General features: G+C 45.8%; 1 protein-coding gene across 1 annotated transcript; it reads left to right on the forward strand.

Annotated features, from left to right (window-relative positions):
• Positions 1-24,132, forward strand: LOC311312832 (solute carrier family 25 member 36-A). The gene is made up of 7 exons (XM_084442838.1): positions 1-396; positions 2,998-3,162; positions 4,337-4,414; positions 17,519-17,619; positions 20,819-20,885; positions 21,243-21,532; positions 21,732-24,132. Exons 1-7 carry the CDS (start codon positions 356-358, stop codon positions 21,923-21,925), a joined length of 936 nt encoding a protein of 311 aa, XP_084298964.1. The 5' UTR covers positions 1-355; the 3' UTR covers positions 21,926-24,132.
• The last annotated feature ends 206 nt before the right edge of the window (positions 24,133-24,338 follow it).

The raw sequence follows: 24,338 nt of genomic DNA on the forward strand, positions 1-24,338 counted from the left end.
GAGCGAATGCGAGTTAGGCCGAAGGAGTGTGGGTGGGTTTCTGCGTGATTTGGATATATTCGCCCTCAAATATATACACAACGCCTGAATATTGTATTCTGTAAGAGATAGGAAACTTCAAAGTGTAGCCGCAAGGTTTCCAGCGGTGGAGCGCAACGTTCAGCCTAGCGTGCTAGCTGGCTAGCTAACGGGAGCTAGCTAGCCTTACATATACTCGTCTTTGCTAGCAACTGACCTCAACAACACGGGGCACGTTGGAGTACTGATAAGCGAGCTAGCTATCCATTCCTTCTCACCAGCAGCCCCCTTCCCCAACCCTGGTGTCTTGTGTACGGTCCTGAGAATATGAGACAGAATGAGCCAGAGAGACACCCTGGTTCATCTGTTTGCTGGAGGGTGAGTAGAACTTACTGCACAATTCACGGGAAACCATTCCCAGTTCGCATATGCTTGCTTGCAACTAGCTAGCGAGGAAGATGACAAGCGGTGTTACTATGAATCAGCTAGCAACGCATCCCCACAGTATTTGATTGCCGATGTAAGCTAGCTTGCTAGCTACATAACACAAGTCACTGCAGAGTTAGCTAGCAAACAAGCTACTGTAGCTAGTGATAGTTGACAAAGGCTAGCTAGCTAGCAAGCGAGCAGTAAATTCTGCAAGATAGCTAGAGCTAGATATCGTGCTCATGCATGTGTGGTGCTCAATGTCAAAAGTGACGACGCCTCCAGTTGCTAGCTTTTTACGTGGTTTGGTCGAATGAAAACCTATCGTCGGTGCACCGTGGTAGTACTGTTAGCTGGCTAGCAAGTATAATGTTAACGTTAGTGTCTCGAGCCAATTGAACGCCTGTATAACGTTACATAGTTAGCTAGCTAATGTCAGACACCCTTAACACTGTGGCTAGCTAGCTTGCGAAGACCCCAATTCAAATATCCAGCTATGCTAATCAAATATCAAGTTGCCGTTACTGAATAACTCTCGTTTCTGGCTCGGGTGGTCCGTCGTCTTATCTGATCAATAACGAACACGGGGATTGAAACTCATTCCCCCAGTCAGACGTTGGCGGTCACACAAACCAAACTGTGTCCGTTATCCAGCCTAAAACTTGCGGAAGCAAATCCGGCGTCAAGTCACAAGCTAGTTATGTGGTTTTCTTGGTTGGGAATGGAAAGACCTAGCCATTCCCTTCCCACACTTATAATCTAGTACAATGCATCTTCTCTCTAAGGAGAATAATGTATTTGTATGTTGTCCCTGAAATAAACTTCTAAATAAATCAAACTGTTAAAGTACAAAAGACTGTAGCAGACCTATTTCTGAAGTTAAACCATGTTGATGAAATACAAATAAACAAAAACGAACACACCTTTTTGGTACTGAGCCATTTATACACCTGTTATAACTACCCCCATCTCCATGGCAGGTAAGCCTTCGTGGTACTTACTCTGAGGTCGTTAAGTGACAAGATAGATTAGTGTATCCCTGTATGCACTAGGGAAGTGTGATGTGGTGGTGTTGTCTGCTCCTCTATGTGAATGCAAATCATACCTTGCATCTCCTTTATTTGTTTGTGCAGAATTAGCAATAACTGGTCTCATTTGCCACAGATCAAAAATGACTTAATAGTTGCTGCTGGTGTAAGCAGTGTACTGGGAACCTGTCTTCCTATTTAAGTAGGCTACATTATCAGTGGGTTTTTGAGCTGTGCTTGTAGTTATGGACAGTGGACACATGGTTTAGTGCTGTGATCTGTACACAATGCAGGATAGAGCTTCACAGGTACATACAATTCCAATGACGGTAGGTATTGTTTTGAGTAAAAACACAGTAGGCCTATATAAACTCATGTGGGTGTGCAAAGCAGTGACAGTATTAGCTAGATATGATGGTAGCCTGTTACTAGGTTACTGGTCCTTGTTGAGAAGAAAGGCTGAGCGCCTTCCATTGTTTGCCTTTTCCTAACCTACATGAAGGCATGTGTTGGTATGCTGGTGTTTCAGCACACAGACACACGTTTACCAGTTCAATGTACCTCTGCCTGCCTCTGCTTGCAGTGGGTATCTCTAACTCTCTCTCTCTCTCTCTCTCTCTCTCTCTCTCTCTCAGCCTCAACCTAAATAGAGGTATTGATCAATCATCAACTCTCTTATCAAAGATAACTGGTGATGCCCTCTCTTTTGATTGACACAGGGCTCACCCAAGTTCTCCATCTCCATTCTGTAACTATGGGCTAGGCTGATCTTAGAGCGGCTTGACATTAGAGATACCAGCACTATTACTGTCATTGTCTTATTATCTTATCTTTGGTACCTTATCTCTTCTTCTGTGGCAGATTATTGGCTGGGCCTCTGATTGGACTCAAATTGGCATACTGTAGTCAGTCTCTAAGGCAACTACCTAGTTACCTTCGTATGCTTCAAGACACATTTAACTCTTAACTACCTTAAAAACGTAAGAAGAGACACACATCAAGGGGTCAACACAGTGCACACACGCACACACACATGCACTGCAAGAACACATTAATGTCCTCAAAGAGGCAATGTATTGTACAGCACACATTAAAACACAGACATATAAAAGCAACAAAAACAACAGTAATCCAAAATCATATATAGCCGCCATCATAAATATCACCACAGTTCAGTTCAGGCAAAGTGCATGTCAGCCTAAGCTAAGCCTAAGTGAAGTGTGCCAGCCTATATCAGCGCCTCATGAGCTGCTACTGTTCTACGAGCCTGACATCCTCTGAATTCCGCATGGCATACTTCCCTGATGGAACACACAGGCACCATTCTCACCCACATGTTCTGTTTGTGTGGCAGCGCACTGCCTGTGCAAACAGGAGCCATTTTGTGCTGACACCTCAGAAGGAAAGCACACAAAAATCTACCACTGTACCTCACCTCAGTCTAACCTAGTTGTTTGTGTGTGTGTGCTGTTTTTTCCTCTCTTACCCTCTTTCTCCCCTCCATCTCTCTCGCTTTCTCCGCCAGGTGTGGGGGAACGGTGGGAGCCATCCTGACCTGTCCCCTGGAGGTGGTGAAGACCCGTCTACAGTCGTCCTCCATCACGCTTTATGTGTCTGAGGTGCAGCTCAGCACCGTCAACGGGCCGAGTGTGGCCCGCATGACACCCCCGGGACCCCTGCACTTCCTCAAGTGTGTACTCACTTCACAGTGTATCCGCTACTGAGATAATGTTCAGATGTTTTTTTTTCACAGTTTAGTACATTTACTCAGCAGGTAGCTCTGTTTACTCTTACGTTTCTTTTCTCATGAGAGTTGCCTGACAGACAGTTTCAATTCACTTTCTTACAAGGCCCTTCAGTTTCAAAGATTTAGATCTAGGCACGCTGTCCACCGTCTATTGATGACACAGCTTGAATACAAAAAAACGTAGAGCTGTACTTCAGTCCAATGTAGGCCTAAATCATACTCTGATGTAAACAATCACTGCTGTCCCTGGAATGTTCGTGATTGGTGGCCAATGTTGGCTTTTTTCACAAGAAACTGTCAGGGGCCCCAACGCTTTTTATGTAGAACTACTTCATATGATCGTGAACATGGGAGATGTTCAGGCAGAGAGTCCAAAGGAGCTTGTATATTCTGGGTACATACACCTCTCCTCCCTTCCCAGTGAGGTCTAGCTGCAGGGTGTCTCCCTCCCTCTCCTTCTCTCTCTGTTGCCAGCGTCATTTTTTTTCTGGCACATGTCGCCCTGGCAGACCCTCCAGGACTGGCACGCTCTGCAACCCAACTCCACCAGCTCACCCAGAGGAACATCTGCAAACTTTAGCCTAGCCAGGAAACCTCCAAACAACATTGTATCCAACTCATCGTCTTTTGGAGACTGTTTTTCGCCGTTTGTTCACTTTTGTTGGACTTTCCCTCAGGATATAGCTGAGGTTTTATGTACAGTCATTTCGTAAAAAGAATACACACCACCCTTCTGGATTAGAAGGGAATGGTGCAGTCTCTCCTGACGTTGTTAAAGCAAGGCTGTACTGGGATGCACTGTCAATGGTGGCACTACGCCATCCACTTAATCCCTTGATTGAATTAGCTTGTTTGGTGTGAACTTAACTAAATGATATTTTAGCAATAAACTGAGAAAATGTAGTAATTGAACACATGGATGATTAAGAATTGTAGTGCATAGCCATTAATGCCACTGAAAGACTTCTAGATAGTATTCTAGATGCAGTCTCCATTTTAACCACAACTCTGAAGAGGAATGTAGTCTGTTGCGTAGCTTTGTCTTCCAGCAGTCACTTATTGTTGGACAGTTGATGTTCTTGGTTGGAGAGTCAGTGTTGTTCTTGTTGTCTTTCAGGTTGATTCTGGAGAAGGAAGGACCCCGTTCTCTATTCAGGGGTTTGGGGCCTAACTTGATAGGCGTGGCCCCCTCCAGGTGAGCACCTCCGCACTTCATGATTACTGAATAAGATTATATCGTCACTCTCAAACAGATCAAGTTGTAAGCGTGTGAACGGTCAATCATGAGTCAGCCAGCATATAGCCCTACAAAGTTTTGCACTCACTCTAAGTTAATACTCACACACCCACTTAAGTCTGGCAGTCTGCACACCCACTTAAGTCTGGCAGTCTGCAGTTGAAGTGTACACTTGCAGCAGTATGTAAGCTGACATGAGCTACTGTTCTATTATCTGTCAAGGACACCAAAGGACAACGTCAGTACTCTACTTGTGACCTTAGGCCTATATGCGCATGCATGCACGCACACACACATACACACACACACACACACACACGTTCCCCCCGCCTTTAGGTGATGAAAGGCGTTGAAGTACTTAACCTCTCTCGTTGTCCATAGTAAAGTATTGTGGGGTAATGATAGAACCAGGTAATTATTGACTGAAATAGGCAAATCATGATATGAGCAAACCATTAGCCTATTTCTGACCAGATAAAGTTCCGTGTTGAGGTAAATATTACATCCAGGTGTTGAACTAAGCGGAACAATAGACCAATGGTATTGGTCTATATCTTATGCTACAAACTGACACACGGATAGACAGACCCACACGTCATGTATAGAAGCAGCTGCACCTCTTAAAAATTCCAGGATCTTGAAAACCCAATGGTTGGAAATGCATTATCTTTCCACTTCCATCGGAGGAGAGGTTCCTACCATGGGACTAGGGATGTGCGCAGCGACTATTTTCACTGACGACTAGATGGTGGTTTTGTAACCGACTATACGACTAGTCTTACTCTAACTCGTATTGTATTGTTTTATTTTTATATGGACCTGTGTCTGCAATAAAGTTGATCTATCTAATAGTGGTGTAAGGGAATATAGCCCAGTTGATCCGTGATCCTGTTCATCGATGATCCATATGGATCGCCCCCCACGGTTTGGCATGGGCCGCAGATTAATTGCAAAATTTAACTAAGTAACTAAAATCTCGATGCCGCAGTGAAATGATAGGCATGACAGATGCTCGTGGTGCGTTTTACTCAGTGCAACGATTAGTTTATTATGCAAAAAGCCCTTGTGTGTTCACATGGAGGGTGCATGTGGAATCCCAATTGCACTTCACATTGCGTTGTTTTCGCGTTTGGAAATACATGGGAGTGAATGCAGCTATGGCTCATTCACCTCCATGTATTTCCAAACGCGAAAACAATGGCAGTTTGGAAATACATGGGAGTGAATGCAGCTATGGCTCATTCACCACCGCCTGACTAGTGTGGATTGAACATGCGCCCTACGTGACCACGTCGCCTACATCCTTTTTTGTTTTATTATTTTTTATAAACCTATCCGCGGACCACGTGCGAACCGTAGAGATTTTCTGTAACTAGATGTCAGAACCATCTAGCCTAGATCTGCACCCCCCACCTCTTGTCCTCCCAACGTTTATTTCCATTCTCTCCCTCCTCATCTCTTCTTTCTCTTCCTCTTCTGTCGTTTTTTTTCATTATTATTTTTAGACCTGTCACTTCTTTCATCCAGTCTCCTGCCATAGAAGCGCAGCATCAGAGATCAGACCTGGGCTCTCTGCTCAGCCTCTTTCCCTCTTCTTCTCACTGCTCAACACACCATCTATACCAGGGGTGTCCAAACTTTTTTCACAGAGGGCCACATACGGAAAAAAGTACAAAGGGCTGGGCCACTCAATAAAGGCATTATATATATATATATATATATATATATATATACAGTAGGACCCCACTTATCCGAACCCAACGGGACCGAAGGTCGTTCGTATCTCTGAAATGTCCGGATGACTGAAACTTATGTTAAAATGCACCAAATTCAATAAGTGGTATACTTGTTTCATATAGACTCCTAATAGACCAATAAATACCCTAATTACTTGTGAAAAAGCATCAAAATTGCAATCAAATAGCCAACTAAACTCATATAGCCTAGCCTATAATAGACCTACAGTAGCCTATAATAAAATAGCCGAATTTCCACTTGAGTGCGTGCTTTGATCAAATACAGTACTTTATTCTCAAATGAGGCGCTGCATCGATATGCTACTGTATTCGCAGAACAAAATGGTATAGCCTAAAAACAACCCAACATTAGAACAATTAGAGCAAATGATAATCAATAAATAAATAAATGAAATGACAGACAAGTTGTCGTGTCTTAGGCTATTGTAGCCTAAAAGAAAGTCTCTAAAACAACCGATGTAGCCTAACGTGGGCTGTAGGCTATTATTTAACAAATACAGTAGGTCTAGTAGGCTACATGCCCACAACACGTCTGTGTTCCTGAAGTCCATTAACTAGGAACGAAAAATGACTCGATGCTGCTTCAGGTTGCTGACGCGCTTTCTGGCTACCAAGGAATGCAGCTCTCGCGCAGCAGACTCATTTGCGTTTTGTGCTCGACATAAGAGTAACAAAGAAATGAAACGTGACAGTAGGCTACAGCCTACAGGCAACATGTAGGTCTACATACAGTTCTGTTTTTTTTCACAGTAGGATACAGTACTGTAATGAAAATCCCACCAGTAACCAGATAGCAGGCTAAAAAAAGGTGATATATTAAAATTGGCAAAATCAATCAAATGTAGGTATATTTCAAGCTTGTTATGCAAATATGTTATTGGGCTTGTTAACAGATTGATGTTTGTTGGAAAATGTTATCAACTTAAATTGACTGAATTTATCAATTAATTTGACTTATTTACACATGAATACTGTGTAATGCTGTGTTTTTAACTCGCCTATAATGGGAACAATGTTGCACTCAGTGGGAGCAGTGATGCTGTGCTTTGGACTGAAGGATGGCTGGCAGGTCAGGAGGAAATTTAGTGGTTGAGATGCGCAGGACATCACAGAGATGGCTGTCGGTCATTTTGGTTCTCAGTTTGCTTTTGTTCAGAGTTAATAGTGAAAATGTTTGCTCACATATGTATGTGGAGCCAAACAGACTCATCATTCTTTTTGCATGGTGTCTCATCAGAGGAAACTTGTCCTTTTCCAAGCTCCGGTAGAAGTCAGGTAGGGAGAGAAGCTGATGTTGATTTTTCAGAGAATCATCACACTGCATTTCGATAAGTTCTAACTGCAGACTCTCTTCCACTTCTTCTGCATCCACCAGGAAGGGAGTCGAGAACAGCTTGATCTCTTTCTCAATGATGGAGAAATCTTGGAAGCGCCGACTAAATTCTGTTATGAGAGATGTGATCACAGACACATTTCCCTTTTTTAGCAGAAATATTGGCCTCTGGAAAAGCACGTCTGATTTCGGACAGCGTGGGGAAGTGCGCAACATTGAAGTTACATAGCTGTGTCTCAAAGAGACGGAGTTTCACACAGAATGCTTTCATCTGCGCATAAAGTTGTGGCACAAGCTGGTCTTTGCCTTGTAGGCTCTTGTTCAGTGAGTTAAGATGACCAGTAAAATCAACAAAAAATGCTAGGTCGGCCAACCATAGAGGGTCACTCAGCTCATGAAGAGGTCGGTTCTTTAACTTCTTTTCTTTCAAAAACTGGTCGATTTCGGACTTCAGGGCATAAAACCGCTGCAGCACGGAGCCGCGACTTAGCCAGCGCACTTCACAATGGTACAATAGGTCCCCGTATTCAGCATCGACGTCAGATAGGAAAGCTTGAAATTCTCTGTGGTAAAGCCCTCGGGCTCGAATTACGTTTACCGTTTTCACAACAGTGTTCATCACATCACCAAGTTGGACTGTCTTGGCACAGAGGGCTTCTTGGTGGATGATACAGTGCATTTTCACAACCTCACCTCCACTCTCCTGCACCTTGGCGCACAGCATAGCGGTCATTCCTTTGCGCTCTCCGGTCATAGCTGGAGCTCCATCCGTTGTCACTCTTGTCAACTGCATCTGACACAGCTTCAATATCCTTATCCGTTGTTGTGCCCTTTAGACTCCTAAGATCAAGCAGCTCCTCCGTGATGCCAAAGTTATCATAAACTCCCCGCAAAAAAATTAACAGCTGTGCGGTGTCTGTGGCATCTGTGCTCTCATCACATGCAATCGAGTAAAAATCAAAAGCACAAGCTTTATCTGACAGTTGGTGTTTTACGTTAGCTGACAAGTCTTCGATTCGGCGCACAACTGTGTTTCTGGACATGCTCACGCTGCTGAATTCCTGCAGTTTTTCCGGGCAAATTATTCCTGCAACTTTAGTGAGGCACTGTTTAACGAAGTCGCCATCTGAGAAAGGTTTCCCGTGCTGGGCAATGAGTTGAGCTACCTCGTAGCTAGCTATTGTGTCATTTTCTTGTGCTTTGTTAGCACGGACAAAATACTGTTGTTGAGATAGCAGGCTAGTTGCCATTTGCTTAACTTTCTGTTCTCGTTCGGCGCCAGTGTAGGACGCGTAGGTTTGATGTTTGGTTTCATAGTGTCGTCGGACATTATACTATTTCATCACTGCAACAGTTTCGTTGCAAATCAAGCAGACACACTTCCCTTTCACTTCTTTGAAAAAGTATTCATTTTCCCACCGTGTCTGAAATTTTTTGCACTCGCTCGCTACCTTGCGTTTCTTTGATTCTGCCATTTTTGGTCACCGCTGGTACTTTTTGGGGGGATTAATCTTGTTTTGTGGAGACGCTGCCTTGTTCAAGCTTGCTCCGCCTAGTGTTAGAACTAAGAAGTGCAGTACAGTCAAGCACACGTTTCATGTTTGGGCCATAGTCCATTATATTTTTTTAATTTGCTGCGGGCCAATTAAAAATGGACAGCGGGCCGCAGTTGGCCCGCGGGCCGTAGTTTGGACACCCCTGATCTATACCCACCCTCCTCTATCACTGCTCAACACACCATCTATACCCACAGACCTCCTCTATCACTGCTCAACACACCATCTATACCCACAGACCTCCTCTATCACTGCTCAACACACCATCTATACCCACAGACCTCCTCTATCACTACTGAATAATGGTGCAACGGATCATCGTTGATCCGTGATTGTAAGGAAAGCAGAAGCACTTTAAATTAAAAGAAAAAAAACTGTACACATCAGAAATGTGTTTAATAAATGCTATGGTGTTGTTTCCAAAGTACAAATCTTCTTCCTCTTTAAATTTTGTGTTTTAAAACTGTGTTTAATACCGTGATATACCGTACCGTGGACCTTGATACCATGATGTTACCGTACCGTGAGTTTTTGATACCGTTACATGCTTAGTAACAAATCTAAGGGTGGAGTGGTAGACCGAATCTAGGGACCTCAGGATTGCAGCAGAGGCATGCCTATAGATTGTATCACCATTAGGGCTGCACGATTATGACAAAACATAATAATTGCGATTATTTGCTTCAAAATGGTAATTGCGATTAATGTTTAATATATAATATTAATATATAATAACCAAATTGCTCCCAAATCACAGACGTTGATCCTTTCTTGTTATTAACTCGCTGACCTCGTTTTCGCTCATTTTTTTCACTACTCACGGCTGCAGGTACTCGTGACACTTGTCTTGACCTACTACTATCTGTCTTCCCAGTAAAATTGCTGCGCACAGCGCATTCAGCGGGTACGCATGTGATTGGTCAGACAGCATAAGCGCCTGTGATTCGTCCGTGTATTCCTAGCACACTCAATTCAAAGCAAAATGATTAATCACAATAATTGCGGCCTTTTGCGATTAGTTAATCGCGGAGGTCATAATCGCGATTTCGATTAATTCATGATTAATTGTGCAGCCCTAATCACCATAGTCCATCATCTTCTTCATCCGCTTATCCAGGGTCGGGTCGCGGAGGCAGCAGCTCCAGCAGGGAGCCCCAGACATCCCTTTCCCTAGCAGCATCAACCAGCTCTGCCTGGGGAATCTTTAGCCGCTCACAGGCCAGTGCGGAGATGTAGTCCCGCCACCTGGTCCTGGGTCTACCCCGCGGCCTCCTCCCAGCCGGACACGCCTGGAACACCTCCCTAGGGAGGCGCCCAGGAGGCATCCTCACTAGATGCCCGAACCACCTCAGCTGGCTCCTTTCGACGCAAAGGAGCAGCGGCTCTACTCCGAGTCTCTCCCGGATGACTGAACTTCTCACCCGATCTCTCAGGGAGACCCCAGCCACCCTCCGGAGAAAACTCATTTCGGCCGCTTGTATCCGTGATCTCGTTCTTTCGGTCATGACCCATCCTTCATGACCATAGGTGAGGGTGGGGACGAAGATAGACCGGTAGATCGAGAGCTTTGCCTTTTGGCTCAGCTCTCTTTTCGTCACAACAGTGCGGTATAGCGACTGCAGAACCGCACCAGCTGCTCCGATTCTCCGGCCAAACTCCCTCTCCATGGTTCCCTCACTCGTGAACAAGACCCCCAGATACTTGAACTCCTTCACTTGGGGTAAGGACTCATTTCCTACTCGGAGCGGACAGGCCACCGGTTTCCTGCTGAGAACCATGGCCTCAGATTTAGAAGTGCTTATTCTCATCCCAGCCGCTTCACACTCAGTTGCGAACCTATCCAGAGAGTGCTGGAGGTCGCAGGCAGCTGATGCCATCAGGACCACATCATCTGCAAAAAGCAGTGACGTGATCCCCAGCTCACCGAACTGCAAACCCACCTCCCCCCGGCTACGCCTCGATATCCTGTCCATGAAAATCACAAACAGGATTGGTGACAAAGCGCAGCCCTGGCGGAGGCCAACACCCACCGGAAAGGCAGACGACTTACTGCCGAGGACCCGGACACAGCTCTCGCTCTGGGTGTACAGGGATTGGATGGCCCTAAGTAGGGACCCCCTCACCCCATACTCCCGCATAACTCTCCACAAGACCTCTCGGGGGACCCGGTCGTAAGCCTTCTCCAAGTCCACAAAACACATGTAGACAGGTTGGGCAAACTCCCAAGCCCCCTCCAAGATCCTTGCGAGAGTGAAGAGCTGGTCGGTAGTTCCACGGCCAGGACGAAATCCGCATTGTTCCTCTTCGATCTGAGGTTCGACTATCGGCCGGACCCTCCTTTCCAGCACCTTGGAGTAAACTTTCCCTGGGAGGCTGAGTAATGTGATGCCTCTATAATTCGCACACACCCTCTGGTCCCCTTTTTTGAATATTGGGACCACCACCCCAGTCTGCCACTCCTTCGGCACTGACCCAGACTTCCACGCAGTGTTACAGAGGCGTGTCAACCAAGACAGCCCCTCTACACCCAGCGCCTTCAGCATTTCTGGACGGATCTCATCAGTCCCTGGGGCTCTGCCACTGTGGAGTTGTTTGACTACCTCAGTGACCTCCTCCAAGGACATTGACGACCCCCCATCATCTTCCAGCTCTGCCTCGATCGTAGAGGGTGGATTAGTCGGGTTCAGGAGTTCCTCAAAGTGCTCCTTCCAACGCTCAACAACCTCCTCAGTTGAGGTCAGCAGTGTCCCCTCCTTGCTGTATACAGCTTGGATGGTCCCCCGCTTTCCCTTCCTGAGGTGTCTGATGGTCTTCCAGAAACACTTTGGTGCCGACCGAAAGTCCTTCTCCATGGTTTCTCCGAACTCCTCCCACACCCGCTGCTTTGCCTTGGTCACGGCCAAAGCCGCAGCCCTCCGGGCCAGTCGATACCCTGCAACTGTTTCTGGGGTCTCCCGGGCTAACATAACCCGGAAGGCCTCCTTCTTCAGTCGGACGGCTTCCCTCACCACCGCTGTCCACCACGGTGTCCGAGGGTTACCGCCCCTTGAGGTACCTATGGCCCTCAGGCCACAGCTCCCAGCCGCAGCTTCAGCAATGGAGGCTTTGAACACCGACCACTCATGCTCGATGTCCCCAACCTCCACAGGGATGCCTGAGAAGCTCCGCCGGAGGTGGCAATTGAAATCTCTCCGGACAGGCTCTTCCTCCAGACGTTCCCAGTTCACCCTCACTACACGCTTGGGTTTTCCAGGTCTGTCCAGAAGTTTCCCCCGCCATCGAAACCAGCTCACCACCAGATGGTGATCAGTGGACAGCTCTGCCCCTCTCTTTACCCGAGTGTCCAAAACGCATGGCCTCAGATCAGATGATACGATAACGAAATCGATCATCGACCTTCGGCCTAAGGTGTTCTGATGCCAGGTGTACTTGTGGGCATCCTTGTGTTCGAACATGGTGTTTGTTATGGACAAACCGTGACTAGCACAGAAGTCCAACAACAGAACACCACTCGGGTTCAGATCGTGGTGGCCATGCCTCCCAATCACGCCCCTCCAAGTTTCTCCATCATTGCCTACGTGCGCATTGAAGTCCCCCAGTAGGACACTGGAGTCCCCTGCAGGAGCCCCCAAAAGGACTCCACTCAGGGTCTGCAGGAAGGCTGAGTACTCTGAACTGCTGTTCGGTGCATAAGCACAAACCACAGTCAGAGTCCCCCCCCCCACAGTCCTAAGGCGCAGGGAGGCGACCCTCTCGTCCACTGGGGTGAACTCCAGCACAGAGGCGCTCAGCTGGGGGCTAGCTAGTATAGCCACACCTGCCTTGCGCCTCATACCGTGAGCAACTCCGGAGAAGAACAGGGTCCAACCCCTATCCAGGAGTTTGGTTCCGGCGCCGGTGCTGTGCGTGGAGGTTAGCCCCACCAGGTGTAATTGGTGTCGCTCCACCTCCCTCACAAGCTCCGGCTCCTTCCCCCCCAGCGAGGTCACGTTCCATGTCCCCAGAGCCAGCCTTTGCCGCCCGGGTCCGGTCCGTCGGTGTCCCCCGCCTTCACCGCCACCTAGTTGGCAGCGCACCCGACCCCGACAATTTCTCCCGCGGGTGGTGGGTCCACGGGGTCACCATAGTCCAATACCGATAAAAACACTGCCTGAACAACTCTCTTCCTACAGAGCATAGGATAGCTTGAACGATTTCTGTACAAAACTCCTACCCTCTGCCGCAGCTTCGCTGCCAGGTTATCTACATGACACTTGAAAGAGAGTTTGTCATCTAGCCATAGACCAAGATATTTATATTCAGTGACTCTCTCAATACGCAAGCCATTAGCCGTTGACAGATGGATCATATCATAATCAATGGACCTAGCTTTAGAGAACAGCATATATTTAGTTTTGTTGGAATTAAGCACTAGTTTAAGATTAGTGAGAGCTTCTTGAAGCACATTAAAGTAAAGAAAGCTGTAGATTCTCAATGGCCACCCGAACGGAGTCCGCAATACAGTAGACAATAGTGTCATCAGCATATAGATGAACATGGCAACCAGTGAGTGAAGACACAATGTCATTAATATAGATGGTAAAAAGGACAGGACCCAACACTGAACCTTGGGGCACACCTTTAGCAAGGGATAAAAAATGTGATTGAATTTTGCCCGATTTCACACATTGACACCTAGATGAGAGATAATCATGGAACCAGTCACAAGCACCTCTATCTAAACCAATGCTAGATAGCCTATTTAAAAGTAGATGATGATCGACTGTATCGAACGCTTTTGAAAGGTCTACAAACAGGGCAGCACAGTGTTTTTTCTTGTCTAGTGCTGAGATGATATCATTAGTGACAAGAGTGATAGCTGAGATGGTTCTGTGATTGTATCTGAACTCAGATTGGTGAGATCTTAAAACTGAGTAGTATGAGAGAAAAGATTTCAATTGGGTATTTACCAGCGTTTCCAGGACTTTAGCCAAACAAGGTAGCCTAGAGATAGGGCGATAGTTATACAATATATCCCTATAACTCCCTTTGTGCAGGGGAATCACCCAGGCAGACCTCCAAACCAAAGGAAATATACCCAACGTGATAGAGAGATTAAAAATGTGTGACAGCGGCTCACGAATGACTGGGGCAGCCAGTTTTATAAAAAAAAGTATCTAAATTATCCTCACCTATAGAGCCCTTAGGGTCTATGGATTGCAGGATTTGTGGGGTTCATATTGGTGTAAAAGGCTGAAAGGAAAAGTGAGAGGTCTGATCTGGGGAGGGGATATACTCTGAGACAGCGTCCAAGAGAAGCGGCCCAATATGTAGCCTATCGAATAAATGTCCAGCCTCAGTGAAATGCTTGTTAAAAGCAAGACAGATTTCTTTTGAGTCAGATATCATACAGTCACCATCATTAATATGTGAGGGCACTGAACTAAGGGATTTGCTTTTAGTCAGGTTCACAACACCCCAGAACTTGGGGTAGGTTTGAATAGGAATTAGAGACTAAATCCAGGAAGTAGTTTGATTTAGCTTTCCTCACTGCAGTTGTACATTTATTTCTTAGTTGTCTAAAAGATGGGGATCCCCTGTGCGTCTAGCACGAGACCAGGCAGAGTTCCTATCATTAAACAGGGTGGAAAGCTCGTGAGAAAACCACGGTACAACTCTGTCTTTGATCGTAGACCGCTTAAAGGGGGCGTGTTTGTCAACAAAATAGTTAAAGGTTTTTACAAAAGAGTCAAGGGCAACCTGCACATCCCCAGACTCCAACAGACAGAGGCTACTGCAGTGAGCAATGTCATTTAAAAAGGCTTCGGCATTGAAGGACTTAAAATATTTCCTTAAGACAGTGTGTGGCCTAGTTTTCACCAATTTTGTACACCTAACACATGCCGTGGGACAATGATCACTTATACCCAGATCGAAAACATCACAAGCTGAAATCCTGTCACTTTTGTTAGTAAAGAACTAAAGATTAAGTCAATAAGGGTTGATTTTGCATGTTTTTTAGGATATGTAGTCGTATAAATGACTTTTTGCACACATCCCTAAGTGGGACCATTTGCTCCAATGAGTTTTGAGAAAGGGGCAAGGAAACAACTGTGCACCATGATCTAGAGATGATGCCACAACTAGATAAACACCACGCAGCTGAGGCTGTTAATCATTCACGGTCATCATCTCACCTCCAGTCCAGACCATCTGTCCAGCCGGACGCATGACACTAATGTACCCCAGCTCCAGAGGTTTTAATGCTGTTACATAAACAGGAGGGTAAAGCCTAGGAGACCAGGGTCTCTGGATGATTGTGCTAGCTAAGCGGATCAGTGGCCAATCAAGTTGCCTGAGTAGCACTGTATGTACACCAGCCAGATTGCTAGCTAGCTCGCTCACCGTGAGCTGTAGGCTGGAGGAAGAGTTAGCTAAGTTAGCAAATGCTGCTAACTATCCCTACCTGATTATAATGATAGTGGGTAAGGGGTAACTAATGGAGGTGGTTAGCAGCTAATGCTACGGCTAACGTATGCTAGCACTAAGCAGATGTGGAGTGCTTTGTTGACAGGCGGCGTGAAGAGTCACTGATGCAGATTGCCATTTAGGGGGGCCACCAGGGTGGTGAAGCCATAGACGATACATGAACCTGAATAATCTTTTGGCACACACACACACACACGCCCACACACAATGTGACTCATGGTCTCTTAGTGTCAAGTTTGAAGTGTTGAAGTTCGATGTGAACAGTCACGTTGGATGAAACCCATCTGACAGGTGGTGGAGGCACAAACTAACCAAGTTACCAGATTGTTTAATTATTCAGAAGCAGGCATTGCCAATGAGTATAAACTAACAATAAAACTGTGGGACCTTATGGCGTGTAAGGCTCTTTCTCCTTGTCGTCTAATTAGGCCTACTTGAACACAGACTAGTCTGGTTGTTCTTGCTGCTCATTCTCAGGCTAATTAACTCCAATAGGGTTAGGGTAAGCTAGCAATAGCTAGCATCACCCTGACAACAAAGATCCTGTGTTTCCCTGAGAATTGTGTAATTAATTAGCTTCATTTGCTACTGGAATAAAAGGCTGAGTCTTATGGCGGCCTTACACCAACCGATTTCTCACCCGATTTCACTGTCGCAAACTAATGTCCAATGTCAGAATAAGATCATGAGTTTTCCTAGCGTTGTAGCACGCTCCTGTCATCTCGATCGTTTGGTGTAAGGTGCAGTCCGAGCTGCCTTAAAGGAAAATGCTCGTTTTTGACAACCTGGACCTTATTTACGACATATTATAAGAAGTTTGACTCACCGAGATCACTTTGGTGTAGTTCGGAGGCCTGTAGAAGAAATTTAAAATCCAGCGCGAGCCAGTATATCCATGTAATGGCGGCGCACGGGGCACTGAGAATGCAGTTTCTCAAAATCCATTTTCGGCCGCTAAACGGTTGTTTTCATCAATCAGATTTGATGAATCGACAGTTGAGATTCCTCAACGCGAGCCATTGTTTCGGTTTTCAAATACGTGGTCTGTAGCCTCTGTAATATGATCTTTACACGCCTCTCCCCCACTTGCTCCAGCACGCATGCGCACAGGCCAGCGCGCAGACTGGCTATTCTCCGGCTCACATTCTCTGCGCTACGATCGTAGTTGGTGCCGAGAATATTGTCGTCGTCATTCGTCAGCAACAATCCGATCGTAGCGCAGAGAATGTGAGCCGGAGAATAGCCAGTCTGCGCGCTGGCCTGTGCGCATGCGTGCTGGAGCAAGTGGGGAAAGGCGTGTAAAGATCATATTACAGAGGCTACAGACCACGTATTTGAAAACCGAAACAATGGCTCGCGTTGAGGAATCTCAACTGTCGATTCATCAAATCTGATTGATGAAAACAACCGTTTAGCGGCCGAAAATGGATTTTGAGAAACTGCATTCTCAGTGCCCCGTGCGCCGCCATTACATGGATATACTGGCTCGCGCTGGATTTTAAATTTCTTCTACAGGCCTCCGAACAACACAAAAGTGATCTCGGTGAGTCAAACTTCTTATAATATGTCGTAAATAAGGTCCAGGTTGTCAAAAACGAGCATTTTCCTTTAAGTCAGTCTTTTTCTCGTCTTGACGTTCCAATACAAACAAACATGTTTAATATTATTGGAAGTTTTTTGGCTCATGCAAATGACCCTGCATGATCCCAGTCTTTGACTAAAAACTTGACATTGTCTTGAGATGTGAGAGGGTGTCGGATTTAGTCTTTTTGAAATATGTTTGAAATCTTCTAGTGTATGGCATTAGGCCTTAATATTAGAGGATGGTGATTTCTTTTTACACCAGTTGCGAGATTATTTAGTTTTGCATTGAAGCAACAACCATGTTTTTTACATCATGTCTGCTCCAAGTTTGTCCTCTAGATGTGACTTTTCTCTCTTCTTACAGAGCCATCTACTTTGCTGCGTACTCCAGTGCCAAAGAGAAACTGAATGGAGTGTTTGAGCCTGACTCCACGCAGGTCCACATGGTCTCGGCCGGATTAGCGGGTAAGCACATATACCCAGCATGCAATCTGACTAGCAGCACCCTAAGCTTTTTATTGTAGGCTTTTTGATGTTGGCTTACCTGTGTGTGTGTGTGTGTGTGTGTGCTGTGACATTGCGATATTTGGTATTTCATACTACCACTTGTGACCACTTCTAGTGTGTGGGTCAGAAATGCCAGTGGATTGGTCCTATGCCCAGCCAGTGCTGGTAAGTCCAGATCAACCAGAGCTCTCCTTGTTGTGGAATTTCCAAACTAGTTATGTAGATGACCCATCACCTTCCCTTACCCCCCTATCAATAGACCCGCTAAGCCTTTTGCTGCCACTGAAATAGTTCAAAGTTGTTTAAAGGAACACGGTACTGTACTGGCAAAGCTAGTTTCTGACTCCTGTTGTTTTGAAAATACGGTGTACTTTTGCCCCCCCGGGCACACACAGGCTTATCCTGTTCTCAATTACATCTCCCTGAGCGATACATGCACTCAACTGAAACCACATGTTAAATCCAACATACAGTGGCAACTCTGAGCAGAGCAATATGAGCAATAGATTGTTTCTCAGAGTGATCCCTATACATTATCTAACCTTTTTAGCAAACAGCTGGGCCTACTCTGCTTGTGCACTACGCTTTCTGTTATCCCATGCTTGTCATTCCCTGTCTACAAAAGTCTCCTTGTGTCTTTGTAGACTTTTACAGAACAGTGTCATCCTGATCCTAGTGGAAGCCAATACGTCACAGAGACTTCCCCTGTAGAATGTAGGTTAGTCAGACAAACTGTACTGTACCACCAAGGAGTGTGTGTGTGTGTGTGTGTGTGTGTGTGTGTGTGTGTGTGTGTGTGTGTGTGTGTGTGTGTGTGTGTGTGTTCGTGCGCGCGTGCAGGCTAGACAGCGTCATCTTAACACCCTACCCCCCTTTTATGCTCCATGACTCAGACCTTCCAGCAGGTGCTCAAATCTCCCTATACCCCCTCTAGTGTCCAACCCCACACACTACAACCTCTGCCCCAGTATGAGCCTCGCTCCAGGCGGGCCTGTGTGAGATATGACGGAGTGGAAGGTCAATAAGAAACTCCATTTAGAAGTGATGGGGTGTTGACAGGCTAGTGAGAAACCCAGTCTGTTTGCCTTCAGCGGATAGATTTGCAACGCCTGCAGAGAAGTGCTGTCTGCCCAGGCTAAGAATAGACCAGGACCAGGGGGACGATGACCCCGGGGATCAAGTGGGGTCGTGGGAGATATTGCTCACATGTAAACAACACAAACACACACACACACACACACGTCTTGACCCCACGGATGTCCTTTGACTTGACATGTAGCCTTTGCTGTCATATGTTTATTTTTCCAAGCCCTCTCTCACTCTCTGGGGATCAACAAAAAAACCTCTGGAGGTCCACAATTTTTGGGGATTAAAGGAGTAGTAAAGGGAAAATGCATGTTTAGCCCTGTTTTAAGGTTACTTATGATCATATACAATGATTCAGATCAAAACGTTGACAAAGCTAGCATTTTCGAGAAAGTTGATAATTGCTCTACCACCATTTTGGTCATACAATGGATGTGGATGGGCATCTTGAAAAATCATTCAAAAACATGTTAAACTCTCGATTTCAAAGACAAGAAGCTCACCGAGGGTGTAATTGGTGTCCGTTGGTGTTCTGGCATCAAATTCGCTGCAAAGTATGAATCCTGTAGGGTTTTATTGATCATTTTATGAAATCAATTGACTTGTATTGAAGCAACCGTTGTTGATGTGTAGATCAATCCGCAGAGGGGATTCAGGAAGCGGAACTACTTACGGTAGCTATTGTTATTGTTTATGTTGCTAGGCTACCTAGTTTGTGGAAGTTTACACGCATGTGCTGCGACTAAATAGTTCTATGCTAAATATTTAAAAAAGCCTTTCCAGATGAACTAGAATCTTACTTTATGGCGAATTATATGTTAGAACGCCAACGAACACCTAGGTGAGTTTCTTGTCTTTGAAATCGAGAGTTTAACATGTTTTTGAATGATTTTTCAAGATGCCCATCTACATCCATTGTATGACCAAAACAGTGGTAGAGTAATTATCAACTTTCTCGAAAATGCTAGCTTTGTCAACGTTTTGATCTGAACCATTGCATATGATCATAAGTAACCTTACAACAGGGCTAAACATGCATTTTCACTACTCCTTTAATAGAAAAAATGGAAAAGAGAATGTATTCCCTTTTAAATCCCATAAATGTCTTGTTTATTCCCATTAATTCGAAGTTTATATTCCCGGAATTTTGCAACCCTATCTGGAATACTATGGTTACCAAGACCTGAGAACATCCCAGTATCACTTCTAGAGGACTTTTTTTTTAATCTTTATATATAAATTCCTTCTTCTGACTTGAGGTTGCTTTTCCTCTTCTGCATTTCTCCCTGTTCTATGATAATGATATGCAGTTAAAGGGGTAGGCCTGCCTTAACGTGAAGGGTGAAATGTTAGATGGGGGTTGGATTCTTCACTGGTAAAAGGTTGCATGCTGGTCAGTGTGCTACACACAAGCCTGTGTCTGTTTTAGGCTTTTACTCAACCGTAGCTTCTCCTCTGGCAAGGGCATGAGACCCCCACACCAGCAGGGGTCTCTAGCTGCATCTGTGAGGAGTAACTTGGTCTCCGTGAGTACTCATCACAGATCTGTACTACTTCTTTATCTCTCTCTCTCTCTCTCTCTCTCCTCACTCTCTCTCTTCCTCTCATTTTTTATCCCTCTGTCCCTCTTTTTTATTCTGCTCCCCTCTAGGTCTTTGGAATACAGAATTGTTGTTGTTTTTCCACTTGAACACTTCCAGCATTTTAGAAACATACAGCATGTCTTTCACTGTACATATCTCTCTGTGGTAGGATATCAAACTCCATACAAGACTAAAGCCAGTCTTCTATGTGTAGAGGGGATAGATGTCCCTAAGTCAACTTTGCATCACATGCATTTACTCCGATGTAATGTTACCTTCATTCATTCACCACCACGAATGCAGCTTAAAGAAGGAAACATTCATATCTATTGTTTTAGGACAGACTGTAGAGTAGTCGTCGGCTTATCTGTTTATGCTACTGGCTGCTTGGTACCCTTAGACACCCATGGTAGTACCTGGGTTAGATGTTCCTCAGGTTCCTCCGGAGGTGTTCTCCAGTGTTCTTATTCCCGTCCCTCTCTTCGCAGGGTTCACGGCCATAACAGCCACCAATCCCATCTGGCTCATTAAGACGCGACTGCAGCTGGACGCCAGGTAAGCAGACACGCCCCTCATGACGGGCTCTCGCCCAGACCCAGATGTGATGCTGGTCTATTCCACACTAGGCATTTTCCAGGGTTTGTTCCTGACAGAAAAAAAACGGGGCTCTACGATCAGGTCAGCCTTAGTCGCCTTCATGTTGGCCAGATGTGAAATATGTGGAAGGGAAAAATACTATCCCTAGCCCAGGGGTGGGTGAGATTTCTTTCTCGTACTTTCTTTACGTGGGTCCAGCCCTTTTCATACCTCCACAAGTGTCTTGGGGAGCAGAGGTCAGGTGACATTGAACTGCTGCTGTGGTGTCGCCTCAGTCGAACCCTTTTCCTGAGCGAGTCTGCCTCCTACTTCCAGGAGTCGAGGTGAGCGGAGGATGAACGCCTTCGAGTGCGTGCAGCGGGTGTACCGGTCAGATGGCCTGCGGGGCTTCTACCGGGGAATGTCAGCGTCCTACGCCGGCATCTCAGAGACTGTGATCCACTTTGTGATCTACGAGAGCATCAAACGGCGCCTCATAGAGGCCAAGGCCGCGCACCACATGGAGGACGACGAGGAGACGTCCAAGGACGCGTCAGACTTCGTGGGGATGATGCTTGCCGCCGCCACCTCCAAGACCTGTGCCACTACCATCGCTTACCCTCACGGTGAGAGCAAGGGCTTCTGGGAAGGGGATTGAGGGGGAGGGGGATAGTTGCATAACAGCAGTCTTACCAGTAGCCTCACCTATTTTCATAAGAATGACCAAGTTTGCCGTTTTACCACTCTTTGCCGAGAGCGTGATAGTGGTGGCGGGAAACAACGCGAGAGTAAGGCTTTCCCTCCCCCCTTCTCCCTCTCATGCAGAAGTGATCCGCACCCGACTACGAGAGGAAGGCACCAAGTACCGTTCCTTCTTCCAGACTCTGACCACGGTGCCCAAGGAGGAGGGCTACCGGGCCCTGTACCGCGGGCTCATCACGCACCTGGTGCGGCAGATCCCCAACACGGCCATCATGATGTGCACCTACGAGCTGGTGGTCTACCTACTAAACGGTTAACACACATCCATTGGCCGTACTATCTTCACACACCACACACACACACACACACCCATCCCAAACAATACCTATAACTCCAGAATGAACGCCCCTCGACCCTCCACAACCACCACTCAGGAGGCGGCAAGAGGCGGGCCTCGAGTGGACCGATGCACAGAGACACCCCTCCCACCTGGACAACCGGAAGAGGCTGCAGAGAGACTGCTTCTGCTTCCAGTGCCCCTGTCCTACTCAAACGATGTGAAATGTCCAGACGTAGCTTGGGTTTTTGTTGTTGTTTTATGGGTGTGGCTCGGTTGTCCAAAAGCACCTTGCTTTTCAGCTAGTCAAGACACAGGGGAGGGGTTGGTAGGCAGGGTATTGCATGTTTGATTGGGGACGGGGGTGTATGGTTTTTAAACGGTGTTTGAACAAAATTGTCGGTAGGAAAAGTCTTAGGACCCCACTTCTATTGACTCTATCCCACTTTCTCCCCCTCTCACTCTTTGATGGTTTCTCCTAAAGCTGCTTGACTAATGGAGCATTTGGGAGAACACTCAGAGCTATTTTAGAGGTTTATAACAATACTAATAAGAGGGAGGTAACCCCACTCACTATTAATTAAGTGGAACTGAATATGTGATGTTTGAAGAAGAACTGGATGCTGTATTCACGGCGGAAGGTTCAGTTGTAAACATTGTACTTGATCAAAACTTTTGGCTTGGGGAGATTTTTGAAGATGTTGTGCATTCCCTACCACCTCCTCTGTACCAGTGGAGAAGCGTAGTCCACATACTGAAGTTGTAGTGGTCCCAAACTGAACTTCCTTATTTGTCCCAGCTTAATATGTAAAAGGTCCCAGTTGAGGAGACAGTAATGTTTGATGTGGTCTCTGTGTGTCAAAGGAGTAGCGTGTGCTAGAGGTTTGTTGAGGGCTAACTCGTAACTGAAAGGGGCTGTGTCTCGCGTGATGATGCAAACTAATGCACAACGGCAGCGTGAGGATCGGGGAGGAAGCTTGGTCAGATCCTGGATTCTGTTTCTAAGGTGTACAGAGTTTGAACCACAACCATACAGAACCACACATGGTTTTGGTCCACTTTAGTTGCGTTTGGAAACGTATGTGGTCCTTGCTTCCCCACCACACACACATAATTGCCCACAGGGTCTAACCCTATCCTTTTGAGACTCTAATGCTGAAACCCGATGAAGGCATTGAAACCATACTGAAATGTGTACTTGAAGCTCATCCATATGCAGCAGTTTCTACTGTTCAGGCCTAGTAAGAGTTGACAGCCCTTTGTATATGTGGGACGGTCTGTCAGATAACTCATCAGGATGTGACAGTATTTGAAACTGACCTTTGACCTACAGTATGTGTCTGTATGGATATTATGGTATGGAGGACTGAGCTTGAGTACCAATCAGAATCCTCTCATTCACAACACCATGACTGACCAGAATCCTCCATTCTAACCACTTGAATGTAAAAAAAAAGAAAGAAAAAATATAAGAAAACTAAAGACACTGGGAGTGAAACAACGACCAACCTTGTGAATAAAATAAAACAAATATTAACTGAATAAATGAATAAAAAAGTTAACCAATTTAACCTAGTCATAATGATAGTGATATTTAATGATATATATTGATGATATATGTATACTCAAGATGTGACATCATTGTATATTTCTGCTCAGTTTTTGGGAAACAATTTGTCTGCATTTTTTGGGCCGACAGGAGGATAGGGGGCTGGCCCTGTAACCCCCCCCCCCCCCCAAAGTATGCCCCTCCTCCCAAGACAACATCAGACTTTTTTTTTTTTACATCAGAATCCAGGCAAGTGTTATTAGCGAGGACAATGTTCAGTCAAGTGTTCACTTTGGTAAATTGTGTTTTGTTGTACAGTTCAGCCCGTGTGTGGGACTAGCTAGGACGATGCTGTGTGGATGTGTGTGAAACATGTACACCAGAAGGATTACCCCATGTGGCCTGTCCCCTTACCTTATGCACTGTACATGCAGGTAAAATAGAAAAAAAGTTGTTCAGAAGAAACTGGCTGCATTTCCACAGAAGAAAATGTTTCATTTTGAAACTGATTTAATGTCTTTTTTCTGTTCTGGTTTGTTTTGTTTATCTTTGTTGTTAATGTGCTTTTTTATTTTTTTTGTTTGGCTTCTGGTTTTCCAATGCCCATGCCTTGGAACTAAAAGATTCTTGCTCTACTGTTTTGGCCTACTTTCATTTTTTGGTCATTTCATTCCTTTCATCTTTTTTTGTCATTTTGAAACTGTGATAATGAAATATCTCATAGTCTGTGTTGTTTACATGTGACCTCGTAACCATGGAGACGCCCTCACCTACTGACCTTTCTCCCCTCACATGACATGTGCACAAAGACCCTCTCCACCGTATGCAAGCTTCACCGTAAACA

This window comes from Borostomias antarcticus (genome assembly GCF_949987555.1).
Source record: "Borostomias antarcticus genome assembly, chromosome: 1".
Classification (NCBI taxonomy): Eukaryota; Metazoa; Chordata; class Actinopteri; order Stomiiformes; family Stomiidae; genus Borostomias; species Borostomias antarcticus.